This window comes from Onychostruthus taczanowskii, unplaced genomic scaffold (assembly GCF_017590055.1).
Source record: "Onychostruthus taczanowskii isolate IOZ18803 unplaced genomic scaffold, ASM1759005v1 scaffold35, whole genome shotgun sequence".
Lineage (NCBI taxonomy): Eukaryota > Metazoa > Chordata > Aves > Passeriformes > Passeridae > Onychostruthus > Onychostruthus taczanowskii.
This window is the reverse complement of record NW_024500905.1, coordinates 7,721,027-7,740,142: the sequence shown is the minus strand read 5'-3', so window position 1 is coordinate 7,740,142 and position 19,116 is coordinate 7,721,027. Positions and strand designations below refer to the sequence as shown.

The window sequence follows — 19,116 nt, the reverse complement described above, 5'->3', positions numbered from 1 at the left end:
TCCCTCCGCGCTCCGTAACGCAAACGAGCCGCCGCCTTCTGTTCCTCAGCCGCGGCCAAGTCGGTGTTTGTTGACAGGCTCTGCCGGGCACAAAATGGGGCTGCCGCTTCCATGGGCGCCGCCATTTTGTGAGGAGCCGTTGCACTCCCTTGCAGCAGCCGCAGCCTCAGTCGCGGCGGCCGCGGCAGTACAGGCGCGCCGGAGCAGCGGCCGGGGTCTGTGTAATGGTTGAATAAAGTGACCCCATCTAGGGAATCCCCGGCTGACAGTTACGTAAGGGACCGTGCGCAACTGCTGTGCTTAGCATGGAAACCCACCTAGCCCTGCTACGCAACTTGTCTGTCCTCCCCTCTGCCTCCCGCTCCCCTCACAGAGCGCCCGGGCGAGCGGTGACTCACCTCTGCCGACCGCCCCTCGCGGAGGGGAGACCCCCTGCTTTTAAGGAATTTTTAAGGCATGATTAAAAACCACCGCCCTCCCATGAAGGGAGGTTTGACTGTGTGTCTAAAAGAGCGATTTAACCCCCAGACGCTTGTTTTAAACCTCTCTGATTTGTATTATCCTGGCTTTGACAGTCTTACGCATACTGTAGCTGAAATAGCAGAAGCTCAGAGTGTCAGAGACAGGAGCTGCAGACCAAGATCTGAAGGTCTAATTTTAGGGGGGAGGAGGGAAGGCTCTTAATGATGCAGTGAATAAGACACTATGCATTTCATAATCTGAAATCCACACACCACCAACTTTCAATACAGAGTATTAATTTGAAACTCAGGTATTTCTCTGTCCTTCCCCCCCAAATCATGAACCCAGGGCAGCTTTATTGTATCTGTCTCTATATTCAAGCTGAAACAACACACAAATCAAAAGGAAAAAATATTTTTTAAAAAATTGTTTTCTGAAGTTAGTACATGGAGTAGAAAAGAATTGTAGATTTCCTTCTTTAAGTGCTCACTGGAGGCCGTCATGTGCCATTGATTCTAAAACACAGCTCCTTACTGACTTTCTTGAGTTCTGCTTTAAAAAACCCCAACCCTGTAGGCCTGATCTAGCTTTGGATTTCAGTGTACAGGTTGTGAGGGGCAAATATTCCAGTCTCTTAAACTGGAGCAAGCACTCACCTGCAGCTGTTTGCATGCCAGGAAAGGACAAATGCCCACCTGGGTACCACTTGCTGTACCTGAGGAGCAAAGGTTTGATGGAAGCACACTTCACCCCATGGGCCCTTTCTTGCTCCTGTTTACCCCAAGTGGCACCAAGCTCCACCGTGGTCGGCGTGCAGGTCTCCTCCTGGTTTCCCAAATGGAAAACACGTCAGGAGGTGTTTACAAACACAAACACTGCGCACACCACAGGCAGAGGAGTAGTGGCTTGGAGTACCAGTGGAGGCTGCTGCCCATGCAGGGTGAGGGCCAAGACCTTCCTCCTCCATTAATTTTGTGCCGCATGTTCCATTTGTCAACGTACAGAAAGATATGAGCGGCTCAGATTGTGTACAGCAGTCTTGAGGCACTTAGATTACAGGCTGTAGTATCTCAAGAGAAAGAAGGAATAAGAAATATTCATGGAGTGACCCTGAGCCTAAGCTCCTGCTGACAAACCTCTCCAGGACACCTCCTACTCGGGGGAGCAGTCGGCATTCTCCTTTGGGGAGTTTTAAAGCCCTCATGCCTCGAAATGAGGGGTTCCTGCTGCCCCCCCCGCCCCCGCCGTGCCATCCGGGGCGACTTCCTGCCCTTGGAAACACCTCGGCCCGGGGGACTCGGAAAGTTTTCCGAAAGTCCACATCCCACCAGTGCCCCCTTCGGTTGTTGTTTTCTCTCCCCTTGAACTCAGGGCGTTGGGTTTAGTCCAATTAAAAAATTCATCCCCGCTTTCCAAATCCACCTTTCCCCCGCCGGCAGCCAGCGGAGAGAGGCCGGTCGGCGCGAGCCTGGCACGGGAGGGCCCCGCACCGGCCCCGCGCCCCGGAACAGCCGGTAGTAGCCGTTTTTTTCCTCCCTCTTCTCCCTCTCCCTCGCCTCTTTCCGCCCGGCTTTGTGTGAAGTTTGCGGCACATTGCAGATGAGCCCTTAGCGGCGAGAGGAGCCTATTGTTCCCCGCCAGGAACTGCTTGCTGGGGCTGTGCTGGCTTTTGCCTTTGGAGCTGCCTCCTGCAGTACCGGAACCGGCCTCCGGGGCCCGCTGTGTCGCGCTCTCGTCCAGGCAGAAGCACGGCGGCCTCAGATCTTTTTGTCTGAGCGAGAAGAGAAGTGAATCCCGCTGCCGCCGCCACCGCCGCCGCCGCCGTAGCTGTACAGTGTGTGTGTGTAAGGGAGCGAGCGAGGGAGCGAGCGAGCGAGGGAGGGAGATCGCATGGAGCCGCGGCTGTAACACACACACACTGTCAATACCTCACTCCGGCTCCCCCCCCGCCCCACCACAACAGTAACCCAATTCATTGTGTGATCCAGCAGCACCATGTTGAGTCTCATGTGCAGGCTGGATCGGCTGGGTTTGTGGTGCTGAGAGAGGCAGCAGCCGCGGGAGGAGGAATTACTGAGAGGTGCCCCTCTCCCTCCCTGCCTCTTCGCCCGTGTGTTGTGTGGAGACAGGACTCGCAATTACCACACTCTCGGGGCTCCCTTATTCCTTTTAAACTTTTTTTTAAACAAGCCCCTCTCCATGGCTGATCCCCGGCCGAGCACGGGCACCTGGGTCTCTTAAAGACAAGGAGGAGCCGGGGATTGTTGTTGTTGTTGTCGGCCGTTTTTTTTTTTTTTTTAATTGGATTTTTTTTTTTACGAGAACCTTTTTTATTACAAAAATGGCAAATTCGACGGGTAAAAACCACGCAGACCAGCGGAGAAAGGGACTCGCTTTCCTGGACGAGCTGCGGCAGTTTCACCACAGCAGAGGGTGAGGAAAATGGGGAGATGGAACGGGAGGGGGGGAGGCTTTTAAATCGACCAGATCCAACTTCCAGCCCCTTCCCTGAAGGACACGGCAGCCCCAGCGAGGGGAGAAAAGGGGGCAGAGCTGACAAGTTGTGGTGTTTTGTGTGTATCTCCTTTGGCAGGTCTCCTTTTAAGAAGATCCCCGTGGTGGGTGGGAAGGAGCTGGATCTTCACGCTCTCTATACCAGAGTCACCACTTTAGGCGGATTTGGGAAGGTGAGTGGAAGTTTTAATTTGGGTTTCCCTCCCACTAACCTCTTCCCAAAAGTCTCCTCTGACCCCCGGGGGTGGCGGGGGGAGCCGAGGTGGCCGGGAACCGTCCTATTTAAAGCCGGTTAGAGAAGGTGGGGGGTGGAAGGAGGAAGCGAGCAGATAGGCAGGTTGGTGGCTCGGCCTTGTCGGCGGAGCGATGGAGGGGGACCCGGGGGTACGGCGCGCACCCCACTCCTGCCTCCTCCGCCTCCGCCGGACCCCCTCGCCCATGCCCCCCTCCCACGGGAAGGCGAGGGGGGAGCAGGGAGCTGCTGGGCGGCGAGAGCAGGCTTCTTTCGGCTGTGGTGGCAGCTCTGTGCGTCTCTCTTGCAGAGGGAGAGACAGAGGAAAGAGTCTGAGTGCAGTTTTAGTGCAACTCAAAATTAGCGGGCATGTTTAACATCGATAATCGGCACGGAGCATGGGCTAGGGAACGATCCTCGCAGCCAGGGGGGGCCGGGCGCTGCCCTCCGAGCCCTTCCCTGGGAAAAATAACAAAAGGGGCACCCAAGACGGTGTGTAATCAAATAGCCATCTTTAGGCTTCAAGGCTGGGGACAGAAATGTAGGCCTCAAAAGAAAGGCCTCTCTGTGTCTGTGGATCTGTGTTGGGGGGACCCCCCGGGCCGGCGCCCCCGCGCCCCGCAGCCCAGGGGGCGCCCCCCGCCAGCACTTCCCTGCATTATTTTAAACTTCTTTGGGTTTTTAACGGACCGCGTTAGGATTTAAAAGGGGGCGACAGAGGGACTCCCGATTGGTTATTGTCCAGGCAGTAAAAACAAAAACAAACAAACCCCAAAACAATACCACCACTCCCGGCCGTTCCCCCCGAAAAAATTAATGTGTATGTTAAAAAATAAATGCAGTAAAAGACCCCTGAGAAGCGGGATTATTCCCGAAAGGGGAATACTATCAACTGCCAGTAAAATATATAGTCCTAAATCCCATATACATTCATGTTTGTTTCTTTTAATATATTTATCTATTTGCTTCATGGGAGCCTGTTTTTTTTTTGTGATGTTCGCTGTCAGCAACATGTTTACGTGTACGTTGTGTATCTCGGCTTGTGTGTTGTTTTTGACAGGTATCAGAGAAGAATCAGTGGGGAGAAATTGTAGAAGAGTTTAACTTTCCCAGAAGTTGTTCTAACGCTGCCTTCGCTTTAAAACAGTATTACTTGCGGTGAGTGCTATCAAGCTGTTGCAGTAGTATTTTTGAGTGCGGGGTTATATTTAGTTTTCAGTGTGTGCAATAATAAAAATATCCCTACTCTTTTAAAATGCTATAAAATAAAGCAGAAAAAAACCTTGTAATTCCTTTCTCATCTGGTGCAGTGGTCAGTTAAAGGTGATTCTGTTTTGTAGTTTTGGTTTTTTTATTTTGCATTTCCAGGCCTTAAACTTTGAAGGGATCCCAAGTACACAAACAATATATGTCAGAGGCCATTTTTTTTGATTGTTTTAGAATGACGGTACTAAAGGACTGTTACTAAGAGATCATATTATTGCAGTTATAGAAACTTAGTTTAATATTTGGAGCACTGAAATGTGTTGATATATGTAAATTTGTTTACTGCTTAGTGGGGTCAGATGTTGAATGAAAATGCATCTGCAGGAAGGTAGACTGTTGCACAAATTATATTGTTCTCAATTACTAGCAGCATATGTAATTCTATTTTAGAGTACAAAGAGCTAAATAATTATTTTATTACTTGTAAAATAGTAAATTTCTGCAGGTTTTAAAATAAGGTTGCATGCCTTGGAAATGATGCTGATTATTTTTTTGTGATACAGGTTATTTTTCATTGTTGCATGGAGCTCATATTGAATGTTTTAAATTACTATATATAGTACTATTCATTTACTAGATTACTTTTTAAAAAAATAATTTTTATTAAGTTTGGGTGATTATTTTTTGTAGAAAATGTTTTTAAATGATTGTGTGTATAGCAATTTTAGATACTACATATATGGATACTTATATTTCATTTAGAATGAAGTTAAATGTATGTTGGTTAAGGAATGTAATTTTCTGTTTCTGAATTATAAATGCAATATTTTTTCATTGCAGTTAATGATAATATAGATGTGCAGTGTGTACAAAATAAGTATGGGCTTTTGGATTTCTGTTTTGGTGAGCTGAGTACACACAAGCTTTATCTGTTTCTAGTTGGCCTTCTGAATTAGGAAATGCAGTAATTGTACAGGTGCACTTTCTATTGGTTGTCCTAGATTGACTTCCAACTTGAAGCTGTAGAGTTCATAGCACAGTGGAGCAGTTACTGAGTTTCAGTGATGTCTGGAAAACCTTAGCCAGATATTTGTAGTTACTGAAATATTGGGGGTTTTTTTGGTGGTGGCATACAATTTCTTTAAGATTCAGGTTACGAAAAGAAACTACCATTGTTAATAGCTGAAGTAGAGTTTATGGTTGGTGTCAGGCCTAGAAATTAAGTGAGAAGCTTGCTTTAGGATATCCTTCCCTCTTTTTTTTTTTTTTCCCCTCCTCTCTTACATAGTACTGAAATAGTGTTGCTGAAGATTTGTCACATCACAGAAAGCAGTTTTTTGCTTCTTGAGTTTTTCTGTTGGACCATGTAATTTGTTAGTTGACTAGATTTTACATATAATTAGCAAAATGATGGTTTTTTTGTTTTTACCCTTTTATTCCTATTTCCATATTTTTAAGTGTTTGAATGGCCTAACTTTTTGTAGGAGAAGATTGTATGTCATTTCTGTTTTCATGTGTATTTTGAGAGCCATTATATGCTGTGACAGTTAACACAATGTTAATTTAGCTTTCTAATGACTATTAATTTTTAATAAGGTATTACTTTTTAAATTAGAATCGGACATACAAAAATGTTATTTTTATTATTGGCATGCTGGTATTGACATTATTTAAATTACAGTTGTTGAATACATATATAACTGATTACATACAAATAAAAGAGTTTTTGTTTATTTATAATTTAGGAAAAAAGTTGATAAACGGTTAAGATGAAGAATCTTTAAAAATATCTTTATCATAAACTCTGTTAAGCCATTCTGAAATAAACTATCAAAGTTGTTGGTTTTGGGGTGGACTGGTTTTTAGTGATCATTTTGGTTTTTGTTTGGTTTTGCTTCTTCTGAATTGCTGCTTTACTCACTGTTGCTTCTCACATAGTCTAAGTTGTATGTGAACTGTTTCCTAGCTGAGTTCACCTTCTTCCATGTGCAGTAATAAGACTGTATGTACACATCTCTCTGCTAGGTTAACATTTGTTTAGCTATAACCTAGAAGGTGTAAGGGGGACAGTATTTAGTTCTAGGGAAAGAAAAAATGCTCTAATGATAAAATTTGTTAAAAGGATCTAGCTTGTCTGTGTTGAAGAATATAATCTGAGGTTTCTTACAAGGCTAGATTTGAATGAACTGCTGAGCAATTATCCTTGGAAAACAAAAAGTGTGTTTTGTGAACCTCGAGTATGGCTATAATCTTGGCCTCACTACTGTAATGACTTTCCAAGCATAGCCAGACAAATTGAGGCCTATCAACTTGTAGTTCAATTTTTATCCAATCATATGTCATGTGTACTGTAAAGTGAGGGATCTGCTTGGCAGATGGACACCCTGTTGAATTCAGAGGGATTCAGTAGTGTGCACGTTCATGAATATTGTTGCAGATTTGGATTTGGGATGGTTTGTGATGAAAGTTGCTTCTTTCTATGGAACATCTGGCATAGTGTGTTGACTGAGATAAGATCTCAATCTGCATGGACCACTTGTTCATTTTGCTGTGTTGCCACTAGTAATGCTGCTATTTTTACTTAAAGTTACTATGTAAACAAATTTAAAAATGGATTTATTTGTGCGAGGTCAGTAGTCCTGTTGGCTTGATCAAACAATGTTTTGCAAAACAGTCATTGGGTTATGGTATTTCTTGAGGCAGTTCTTGAGGTTTGTATTTTTGGTTAAGTAATTTTTTCACTTGACTGTCCTGGAATTTTGATGTGTGTCTTTGAGAATCTATGTTGGGGTTCATTAAAGTAGTGAATTGTTTAAACTTGTGATTCAATTCCAATAGGTTTTATGATAGGTGGTAGTTGAATACATGATAACCTATCTACCCCTTCTCCCTTGCACTGCCCTTTCCCTTTTCTCTCACTGGAAAAAATAATTTATAATAGGGAAGTCTGAACTATTCAAACTTAGTGCCTCTGTTGCTTTGAGCTGTCTGACAGGTGAAGTAATTTATGCACTGTGGTTCTTAGTGAGCAGTCAAAAGCCACAGTGCCGATAACCATTGATAGACTGTACTTGTTAATGTAGTTTTGTAAGACTTTACACAACACAGAGTGTAATTCCCTTGGATGTAGTGGAAATTGGATGTTTCATTTCATTTGAGGTGAATTAGTAAAACATTTTCTAAATGCTTCTTGAAAAATTATTTCATGATGTTAATGAAAATATTTTAGTATGGGGTAATGCATGTAAACATCAGTAATGTGGACGTACCTTTATGTTTTTGTTGGTAAACACCCAGTCAGTAAAAAGAAAGCTAACATGGAATATAGCCTGTTTTTCATCTTATTGGTAGATTATATTACAGTCCTACAAAAAATTGGCTGATGTGACCTCATGTGTTGGTATAAGGTGCTGTTGGTTTTAGTATGAGTGCAAGTGATACATTTATTTCTGTTGTGGATCTTCATCTATTTTGGGGGAGTGAGAGGCCTTTTAAGCTTAAATGTGTGAATGAAGTATGCCTAACTGAAGTGAAAATAAATTGCTTTTCAAAGTTATTTATCTACATTAAGATAAGTTATATGAAAGGACTAGTTGTAAGGTAAAATACATTTGTCTTAGTTCCATGGAGAATTCCTGAAAGGTGGACAGCACATGCATATTGTATGCTTTTGGCAAAGGCAGTAGTAATTAGCTAATAGTAGTTTAAGGAATAAAAATTTGCTGTTGTAAATATTGAGGAAGTAAGAGGAAGTCAAATAGAGAGGAAAGTGGTCAGTTCATAAATGAGAAGTTGCATAAAGTTGTTATTAAGACAAGCCATTATGCTGAATTTCCTGAAATTCCATATATAGTAGGATGAAAAACAGTGAGCAGTTAAAAATCAGAACCATATTGATGACAAATAGAAGGGGTTCTTGAAAGATCTGAAGATATTTATAAGTCCTTTGATCTTCAAGATGCCTCTAAGAAATTAAACAATAGTACTGATTGCTTAAAAAATAAAGGGGGAAAGAAAAAAAAAGCATGAGCTTAAGAACTAGATGAAAGCGATTCTGTTCTTAGTAATATAATGGCAAAAAAAATCAGGGAAACAATAATAAGAAACCTGGAATTTTCTAAGCAAAAATTACTTTAGGAGCGGTTTTTTGTTATTCTTGCTTAGTGTTTAAAATTAGGATCAGATACTGCAACAGCATCTGCACACAGTTCAGTGAGTATGGAGAAGTACAGGATTGGCTTGTTTGCCAGATCAGATTGCAGATTCAAGGCCCCAGTAAATGAATAGAAAGTTGTAGCTATAGTAAAATTATAAATATTTTCTGAAATTCAAATACATCTCAAAATCGCTTGTTAAGAAATTATGTATGTATATGGATAGTCATCTTAATGAAAAACTGGATGAAGGACCATAAACAAAAATAGAACAAAGTATAAAGAATAGATGTGGTGAGTCACAGCAGTTTTAGGTGCTAAAAGAGTATCATCAGTGCTTACATATGCACGTAGTAATACAAGTTTAGCCATTTTAGGTATATTTAGTGTCTGCTTTGCTTAACTTTATGGGAGGTTGAATACTACACTTTAAGCATTAGCAGGCAATGATAGAAGAGTTAAGTACAAGTCAGGGCAGAAAAGAAAATCTAAAGAAATTAGGCACAATGTTGGAAAGTACAAATGAGATTTAGTTTGAAAATTGCAAGCTAAAACAATCGAGGGCTCGTAATCCAAAACAGGTATTCATTGTGAGGGAATAACCTGGAAAGCAGTATTGCTGAAAAAGGGATAGGAGTGATACCGTGGGCCTGATAATCCTGTCTGTTGTGTGAACCCAACTCCCTTTCATATGAAAAGGATTTGTGCATGCTTCTGACAGGAAGAACAGGCCCCAGTTTGAAATATGATATATAGACTTTGTAAAATTCAGAACAAGTTTAGGTTGCATCCTCCGAGGCATTGAGCAAAGGTTAGACAAATGGGAGATAGATTTTTGTACAACATTATGGGACTGTGTTTGGAGTACTCTTTTACTTCAGAGCCTTTGCAACAGGTGGGGTAGCTTAACAGATACTTAGAGAAGAGCAACAAAATATTAAGAAAGCTGAAGGGACTAAGTGATTTAAAAAAAAAATTGATAAATAAATACGTTTTGCTTGGCTCAATTAACAGTTTGTGTGAGAAGGGGAAATTATATCTTCCCAGCATTTTGAAGGGTCTCAACAGTTAAGAGAGGTAATTTTAAATAAAATAAGAGGTTGTGTTAATCTGTAAGCTGAGATAAAACTGAAGGAGAAAATTCAGAGCAGACAGTAGCACAAAACCGCCCAAGATACACCTGAATACCTTCTGGCATGAATAGTACGTCAGGCAGAGTAGGGGGGAACCCCCACAGCGGGCGCTGTCCTGGCCAGGACACCAACACGTGTGCAGCAGGTATGGCGTAGAGACCAGCTGACCTTACAGGTTTTGTCCATCCTTGAATAATGCCATAATGAAGGCTTTCATCTTGCATACCTATGGACTTGACGTGGAATCTTTTGCACTTAATTTTGTCCCAAATCCTGCAGTCACTGCCAAGACAGGAAACAAATACATAGATGACATTTTTATGATTTCTTCTTAAAATTTGCTTTTCCTTCCTCAAGACAAAAATTGAAATGCATGTTTCAGTCAGGTGTCTAAGGCCTTTCTTTTAAAGCTTGAAGTGAATATTTTACATAGTTGAAGGGGGAATTTTGTTTTAGTTGTACTGAATCATGCAGACAACATACAATGAAGACTAGTTACTGCTCATGAAATAAACCTTTATATATTTAGGGAAATTAAGTATGTTGGTTGTTAAAATCTCAGAATATCTCTCAATAGAAGTTACTTATTTGGACCATTGTGGTCTTGTCAGGGTTGCTGGGAGTTTGCTCAAAGGAAAACAGAAGTTTTACAATACAACATTTGCATTAGTACTCATCTGAAGGGAGCAAGCAGCAGGTGAAAGGGGACATAGCTACCTTAAAATTGCTCTTTGTTAGAATTACATTGTGATACCAGTTTACCAGTTTTTTATGAGTTTGGTCTCTATCAAAATTTCTCAGCTTTTTCTTCAGAGGATGAACTCCTTTTTACTGCTGGAAATTACAGTGAAAAATAAGTGTGATGAATATTAACATATTTTCCTGATTATTTTCTTCAAGCTTTTTGTAGAAACTAAGTTGCTGCTGTTAAGGACATTAGTTTTTTTGGGGAGGGATGAATATTGTTCTTCAGTTTTAATTCAGAATTCTGGTTGTTTAACTTGAAAGCTTATATGGGCAGATGTCAGAACCAATAATGTACAAAGAGCAAGTTTCTGGCAACACTGTAGTAAATGTGGTGACTTCTAGCACCTACTTAATCTTCTAAGAATTGGTGGAAACTTAATTATTTAAGACCATTTTCTGTTCTTAAACCAAAACAGTATTTAAATTAATTAATGCCTTAAAATTATTAGTATCTGTTTTAATGTCTTAGGTTTGAATGAATGCTAAGCTAGTTACAATATAATCAAGAATGTATATGGAATGCAAGGGTAGTACTTCTTCCCTCGTGAAATGGAATAAGCCTGGGCTAAGAGAAGTTGTTTGGTTTGGTTTTGGTTGTTTTTTTGTTTGTTTAATTTTATTCTGGAGCTAGCAAGCTTTAATTACCTTGCTTATTTGCAATTAAACCTCAATAGATAAGACTTTCATACTCATTTTTTCTTTTTTTCTTAACCCTTTCCCCAGTAGTGAAATAGAGAAATAAAATTTGTTAGTTTTTACAGATGAGGTACCAGAGGTACACAGAGGTTCCGATTTTTACTTTGAGAGCACATGTCAAATAAGATGAAACCCAAATACATTAAAGCCAATTATTTTTGTAATAATCCAGTTTTAATTGTTAATAATTGTTTTTATAGAATCTAGTGTTAATCCAGTTAACAATTGTTTTATAGAATCCAATTCTGACAGGAAAATTTCTTAGTTTTGAGCCTTAGTTAAACTGTCCATAAAAGAGGCTGCTATTACTGCCTTTTCAAATTCCTCTGATCAATACTGAGAAATCCTGTTTTATTTTGCAAACAGTTCTAACGTTATGTTTGGTGAATTGGATAACTGAGAACTAAATATGTAAGATCATGGGAATGAGCTGTTGTGTTTTGTTTTGCTGTGTTTTGTTTTAAAATGCTCGTTCTGAGTGTCGTAGTGGTGTTTTACTGCTTAAATGGGACTGCTTGGAGTTACTGTAGTATCAGTCCACATAATTACAGGTCAGCACAGTTCACAGAGGAGATTGGGGATAGGCCAGAGATCCCATCACGTGATCTTGTTTCTGGTTACCAGTCTGATACATATTGATTCTGTGGCCTTAGTAAAGTCATTTGCAGTCTTTTTATTCATATTTATAAAGTGGCTATACTGATGTTTGTTTACCTATCTCAAAGAGAAGTGTGAGACTTTAAGCTCTTTAATGCAGGTTTGTGTCTCTTCATGCTTCTATGTTATATCTTAAATATTTGAAAATGAATATAAATCAGGAATATATGAGGAAAGTAAAACTATTCATAAGGTTATTTGCCCTCTACAGTGTTAAGAAGCAGAAAATACAGCGCAGATGAGAGGAAGAACAATCTTTATTCCTTAGGGAATAAATAAACTTGGGATACCTAAGCAGAGAAATATTGAAACGATTGAAAGAAAGAAGCTTATCTTAAAGGAGGATAATAAAACAGCAAGATGGTACCCAGAATAGTGAGCTTAGGCTTTGCCTGAAGTACTAGATTAGTGAGCTAGGTATCACATCTCATACACAGTCTCCTTGGAGCAACAAGTTCAGGTCTTAACCAGACCTGACTTACATTTTAAGCAGTAAGGTAGTGAAGCTGGGTACTTCACTTTTTGTTTTCCTGTCTTTAAACTGAATGTGCATGCATTTATTTTGACTCCAGATAAATTGTAGCAAGGTAGTTATGCTGCAAGAGAGATCACACATAATAGAGTTATAATAGAGTGCAGTTTTGTTGAATGATGCACTGGAGCAAGTTTGTCTGTAAGAGTGAACTGTCTTCCTACTATTTTCTGTTGGTGTGGGAGGAGCAACAGTTGAGATTATTAGTCTCTCAGAGTAATTTACAGTGTTACTTGGCAATCCATAGCTGCTTAAGATACATAAAAATCTTGCTAGGCAGTCACAGACCATTTCCCTCAGAGTTTGGTGGACTTTTGACATGGCTGCTGAGGTTTAGATGGACCATATTTATGGCTGCATGCATTTGTGCATTGTTACGTGCTGTGACGTCTGCTGGTTGGCCTCTGCCTCCCAGTGCAGAGGTTGCTGTGCTTCCATGATCAACCACGTGCAGGGATTCTCAGGTCCCTAGATCACCAAAACGTATGACTAACTTTGAGTAGCTCTGTTCAATTTCTTTGAAGTGCAATAACAACCTGTATTACTGGAACATAATGTACTGGGGGAACTTTCCATTTGGGGTACATTCCAGGGGTTTAGTTAATTGTTTTCTAAGTGAAAATAGTTTACTCTGGAGGTAGATCTTTGAGTGTATGAATAATTATTATGGCATAGGATGGGTGTAGAACTATGTGTATGAGTTTGTTTGCTTTTCAGATCCGTATATTAGAAGAAAACTTGTGGAAATACTCTTAGGAATAGTTCTTCCTTCCCTGATTATTTTGGTCAGGAGTGTCCATTTTCTAGTGACCTCCATGAAATTAGGTAGAATCTAGGCACTGGACCGGTAAACAGTGCCATGTTACAGAATTCACAGATGTCCTCTGTAATTTTGGGGTGATAGTATAGTTTTGAAATGTTGGAGATTATGGAGTTGTTTCTTGGCTGCTTTTCACACCCCAATTCCATCTATGAAACCCCAGGAAAATTAAAATTTCTAACAGTACATGTTCATATAATGCTGCAGTTATACAATAAATACCAGAAAAAAGTCAGGAATTGCCTCATATAAGTATGAATGTGCAACTGTAACTGTGTTTTTAGAGAATATTGTTTACAGTAGAACCATGTACTCTCTGTAAGAAATGGGAATAAATTTCATTGCAGTATCAATGTACACATCATTTTGAGTCATCATTCAATGTGCTAATTGATTAATAATATTAGTTATTTCTGAAGAGGTTTGAATTTGCTTTCTGGGCATCTGTTCTCCACTGTCTTGCCTTCCATGGTGTTAGCCATGTGGGCATGTAGCTCTTTCTATCTTTTTGTACCTCATTCTCTTCTAATCCTTGTCTTCTCAATCTTTTGACTACAGGCCATAATTCATTCTCTGTTCCTTTTCCCCTTGATGTCTGTACCCATTGACTGCACATGGGATATTTACTGTAATCAAATGAATTTCTAATTGTAAGAAAATTGAAGGAAAAAAAGGATGTATGCAAGTAAAAGGGCAAGAGGACAAAGCACTAAATGTCAGGTGCCTAGCAACAGTAAAATACTGAATTTTACAGGAAAACACTAATAGATTCTGTGGTACCTGAAAAACAAATTCTGCAGCTGTGGGCATGCTGCATTCACAGGATCCAGATGAATGTATAAAGGGTATTTCACACACCTGAAAAATGTGTTTTCAGCTACTCTGCAGGACCTAGTCAGGCATTGCAGCATTGGGTACATTTTGCGTGTTCTTCCAAGGTCATTTTTGTAATTCCAAGGCATAGAAATAAAATTTTAAATTTTTTTTTTAAGTGGAAATATTGTTTCTGAGCAGAGGTATGTGCAAAGGCTGACCTCTGTAGTGAAATACTGTGTGTAGTTGGATTTGAAGAATATACAGGGCCCTAACTACCATACAGCTTGGAACACTTGTATTAAGTGGGGTTTTTGGATTTTTTTTTTCCCCAAATGCTTCAGATTATTGTATTTCCTTCCAGCTTTGCTGAACTTGTTATCCTGTTTAATGCCATGTCCTTCTCTGTTCATGTAACATGAAGTTATTAATTAGAAAGGTGTTACATTAGTCAATGCATATGGTATCATAGTAAAAAGGTAAAAGGTTAGAAAATCAAAATACAATACTTGGTGCCAATGATTTAATCATATTTAGTGTTGTTTCACTAATATGTCTTGTAGTCAATATGCTGTTATTACTGAAATGTAGTTACATTCCTAGAAAGGTAGGTTTTGTGGTAGATAAATACAATGTTTTTTTCTGCTTAGATTTTTATATTGCCAGTATACAATTCTCATTTTTCTCTAGTGGATTTCATTCTACTAATAAGCTGTTTAATTGTCTTGTAAGTAGGATTAGTCCAGCTGTTGAAGGAAGTGCTTCTTAAGATCAAAGCAAAAGGTGACTTAAAAATTATATACTGTTCTGCACATAACTCTGAACAATCACCAGCTTTCCTAAGCATACTGATACTCTTCTGTATGGCTGTTTGTGTGCCATAAATTCGTGTGCCTGTTGGAAAGCAAAAATATTTTGCTAGTTTTATGGTGCTGTTGAATTGCATCTAGATTGGCTTAGGTAGAATTCGTGCCTCTTTGGGGTTTGGCTGAAATTGGTGGCATCCTGTGTCAGTCCTGCAGTGCACTTGTAAAGGTCAGGTGTGTAACATCTGGACTGTATATATTAACACAGACTGTGCCTGCCTTAGCAAGGGTAGAAAGTAAGCCAGTGAAGTCAATAAAGATACATTCAAAACTTAGGATACTGAAATTGGTGTAAAGACTGTTTATTAGTTGTTTTCAGGAGGTCTTTCCAGCAAAGCAAAACTTGCAACTTCGGCAGTTGTTACTGTTTTAAAGGGTTTATGAAAGTTACAAGTTTTGTTCTTTCTGTGTGTAAACTAATAGAAGCTTGTTTTCCTTGCTGGGGAAAGTGAGCTGCATACCTTTAGCAAGAAAAACAAAAAGCTATTTCCATTATTTCTTGTTTACAGAAACTTACCCAAGAGTTTACTTATTTGTATTGTCGTCATTCGTATAGTGCAATCCCTAGTATTGCTGATCTCCAGTGTCCACAGTATCAAAATAAATATAACTAAAATATTTTTTTTATATTGTGGAAATAATGATGGAAAGTTAAAGTGTAATGGACGTGAGATAAATATCGTTGTTCACATACCTTATAACACAGTAACAGTGTAAATATGTGGGATTGTGGACCTGATTGCCTTACTGGATGAGTCTTTAGAAGGTGCCCAATACAGGATTCTACTGTAGAAGGTCACCAGGGGGAAGTGACCCCCTTGTCTTTTTCCTCAAGAGGTTATTTTGCTCAGATGGTATGCGTGTGCTATGGTTTGTAGCTTCAGAGACTTCATGTATGTCTTGACGTAGCAGCTGCTCATTGCAAAGACACACATCTCCTGAGCAGGCAGCCAGCTGATGCAGATGTGCAGCTTGGAAGATGTAAAGTGCACAGGTACTGCGGGGTTGCTGGCCTGGTAGGAGACGCTTGTACTCTGAATAGTCAGGAACCCAGCTGGAGACACATGCCAACTCTGCTGCCAGCTGGGCCAGATAAAACACTGCTGCTTCTCAGTCACCTGTAGGCCAAGAGAGAGGAAAGACAAGCCCTTTGGAGGTATTTTAATGAGAGCAGGGGAGGAGACCTTTTGTGCATGGGTAGTTGAATGGCAGGTGGAAGAAATACGAGTGTTGAGTGAGGTGGGTGCATTCATGTGCTGTATCAAAAGACAGGAATGGGAATTTTGGAGAGAAGACTGTTTGGAAGGGTGCATGAGGTAGATACTGTACAAGGAAAAGGAGGGGTTATGTAATCAAATGCTGATAAATTACGCTTTAATAGCCAACTCCCTCATTTAAATTGTTCACTGGATATTAATTGACTTGTTTCCCAGATGCTGGGTTGATGCTGAGTGAAGACTGTCATTTGTAAAGTACTGAGTTGCACCATCTGCTTTCCTCCAGTGAGGTTCTGATTTACTGGTATAAACCTTAGAGGGGTTCTTCTGTGTCTCTGCTTACACTACCAGTGCTGCACGTACAGAATTTATTTCTGTTCTGTTAGTTTATATTTTTTCATTAACACTGAATTTACCTTTTTCATTTTGGTTTAAAAAAACCCCTACCATCATCTCAATTACTGTTACTTCTATCCTTATATTAAAATACTGTAAAGACATAAAATTGCATATAATCAAATAAAGGATTTTATCTGTTCCTTAAATAGCTTGCAGGGAGAAAGGTCTCATCTTGGAAAATAGTTTTTCATGGGCATTGCTGCACTTAAAAAAGCTGAGAAAGTTACTATTGTGGAACAGGATGAATTTATTCAAATGCTGTTGTCACTTAGAGAAAATTAGTAATGTCTGTGTATACTTCATTTTGTATATTGATTATATAAGAAGTTGATACATTTTATTGCATACGTATATAGAGAGAGCATATACAAGTCTGGATGTCAGCTTAATTTGGGGATAGATTGCATAGGTTTCCTGTCCCACTTCTAATGCTGCATATATGTTAAGAATGAATTTTCAACAAAAGAAAAAGATTTAATGGAGGAAACATTCCAGAACTCTAACAATATTTTTATACTCACACAAAGGTTTAGAGACCCGGTTTGGATCTCACAGGTGGAAGTAGGTGCAAAGTACTGTTTCTTTATGGCATTTCCTGATCATTTGTGATACAAAATTGTTTCCTGTCCTAGACCTTAGGCTTACACAATTTGGAAAGACAGCTTTTAAACTCAACCTTCTCTAAGCAAAATACATCAAATGGCTGTTATTTAAAACTACTCCGAGTTATGGAATGTAGGTTGCCCTGATCAAAACAATTAGTGAGTAGAGAGCAGGTGAATTAGTCAGAGATGTAGACAAACTACTTTTCATGCAACTCTGCAATTTCTGCTATATTAGACAGATACTATCATCCAGCTACATAGATTTTGATTCTGCTATGATTGGAATTTCTTTGGGATTGGATTGGTGTAGCTATTAATTGCTATTTTTTTTTGCTAAAGATAATGTAAATATGTGTTTACAATAGTGCTTATTGCCACTCTGTTTTGAGCTGTCAGCCACGCTGATGTTTCCAGAGAATAAAAGTGACACATTGTTTAAAAGGAGTACACAATCTCCTTTCTCTACCCCTTGTCCTACCTCAGTGCATAGAGGAGGGTAAAAGGAGCGTAGGTCATCATTCTTACTTGCTTATGTACATCAGAAATTATTGCTGTTATCTTAAATAGCAGCTTGTGGTATCCCTTTCCAAGCAGACAGTTCTGCTGTCGCTTGAGTGGCTGCTGTGCTGCTGGCATTGGCCTCCAGTAGTGATATGGCTATGGCTAGTGATAAAAGCTCTGCTTTTAGGCTTGTGGTACTGGTGAGGACTGGTAGTGTTTTTTAATTGTAGAGGCCTACTTTCATGGAGACCTGCATCAGGGTTCCATTGCTGCTAGAGAGGCAAGTTAGCAGATTCTAGTCTTGAATTGCTTATTTCTGCTGTTGTTTATTTATTTGTTTACTTTTAATTAAGTTTTTTAAGTTATTTATATGGCCTTGTTGTTAATCTTCTGTAAAGAAAGGGTTTTCTTGTTTGCCTGCCTTTTAAATTTCTGGAGGCTGCCACTCTTGTGCAGGAAAGTCCCATTGTAGACTAAGGAGGAAGAGCTACCCGGAGAATATAGAGGAAAGAACTTCACATGTTTAGACATGTATTAATCTAATAGATATTCTTCACACCTTTTTAACTAGTTTTTACAGCAAGAGATCAAGTCCTGTCACTTAAGTAACTTTAAGAACTTAACTGTTTTGTTGTCTCCTTGGAATTTTTTTTACAAATTGCGATAAATAGGGGGTTTGGCATCAATGTCATGAGAATGATTGATTAAAATTATTTTAGTAGCATGAGGGTATTTGGTAAAAAGAGTACAAATAGCAGGGAGTTAATAATAATTACACTAGAGTTGTGTTGATTATTATGAGCAATATAAAACATAAAACAGTTAAGGTTGAAAATACAGTGTCAGGAATCAAGTGTAAAATGTAGAATTGTTAGGAAATCTTGTAATGTGCCATCAGTAAGGGAATGCCCTGGTTTGAGACAATACCAGACCATACAGTCACCCCAGGACTGGGAAGGGGAGAATCCTTGTACTGTTTGGATGTTTTGTCAGAGAGGGAATAGAGAAGCATTTGAAAAAAAAAATACTGTTCAGTAACATGCTACCAAGGCTCAAATCCTTGATAGGTAGATCTTTCTTACTGTGGGAACTGAAATGCCAAAAAAGAAGATGGTAAATTCCAGGAGCCATCTAGCAGGATATCTGAAGCATTATTTATGTAATGTTTTGTATTTATTTATAACCAAGTTAGGTTTCTGGGATTTGTTTTGTTGGTTGGTTATTTTCGTGTGTTGAGGTTTTTTTAAGCAGTTCAAATGGTATTTAAAAAAAAAAAAAAGTGTGTGAGAGAATGTATCAGAGTTTCTGTTCATTCTTTTTACTTTTTAAGCGTAGTATTTTGCTCTTATGGACTTCTGTTAAGTGCTGATCAGTTCAAAGACCACAGCTGTGGCAATAATCCAGCTCATGCTGTACAAGGTAAGAACATCTTCCCTTAGAGGAAGCAGATCCCATGGAAGTGTGTTAGCTGCAGGATCATGCCAATGAACAGCAGTACTTATTTGCTGGATGTGACTGACATTGTGGCTGTACTTTTTTTATCTTATATCTCAGTCGTCATG

The 19,116-nt window shown here is 39.6% G+C and overlaps 1 protein-coding gene and 1 long non-coding RNA gene across 4 annotated transcripts in view; one reads left to right on the top strand and one right to left on the bottom strand.

The window, feature by feature from the left end:
* The window catches only part of LOC121339430, a 31,249-nt gene extending 29,455 nt beyond the window's left edge, over window positions 1–1,794 (bottom strand). Inside the window, exon 1 of one of the 3 annotated variants that reach the window (XR_005953180.1) lies at window positions 1,119–1,794. This is a non-coding gene — a long non-coding RNA (uncharacterized LOC121339430). Of the gene's footprint in view, window positions 1–398; window positions 632–1,118 lie in introns of those variants that run through there. The other 2 variants (XR_005953179.1, XR_005953181.1) reach the window with 2 other exon arrangements.
* A 131-nt stretch (window positions 1,795–1,925) lies between these two features.
* Window positions 1,926–19,116, top strand: part of ARID2 (AT-rich interaction domain 2) — a 92,994-nt gene continuing 75,803 nt past the window's right edge. Inside the window, exons 1-3 of the mRNA XM_041411235.1 lie at window positions 1,926–2,895; window positions 3,056–3,149; window positions 4,269–4,366. Coding sequence (XP_041267169.1) covers window positions 2,804–2,895; window positions 3,056–3,149; window positions 4,269–4,366 — 284 coding nt within the window. The 5' untranslated portion in view covers window positions 1,926–2,803. The remainder of the gene's footprint in view (window positions 2,896–3,055; window positions 3,150–4,268; window positions 4,367–19,116) is intronic.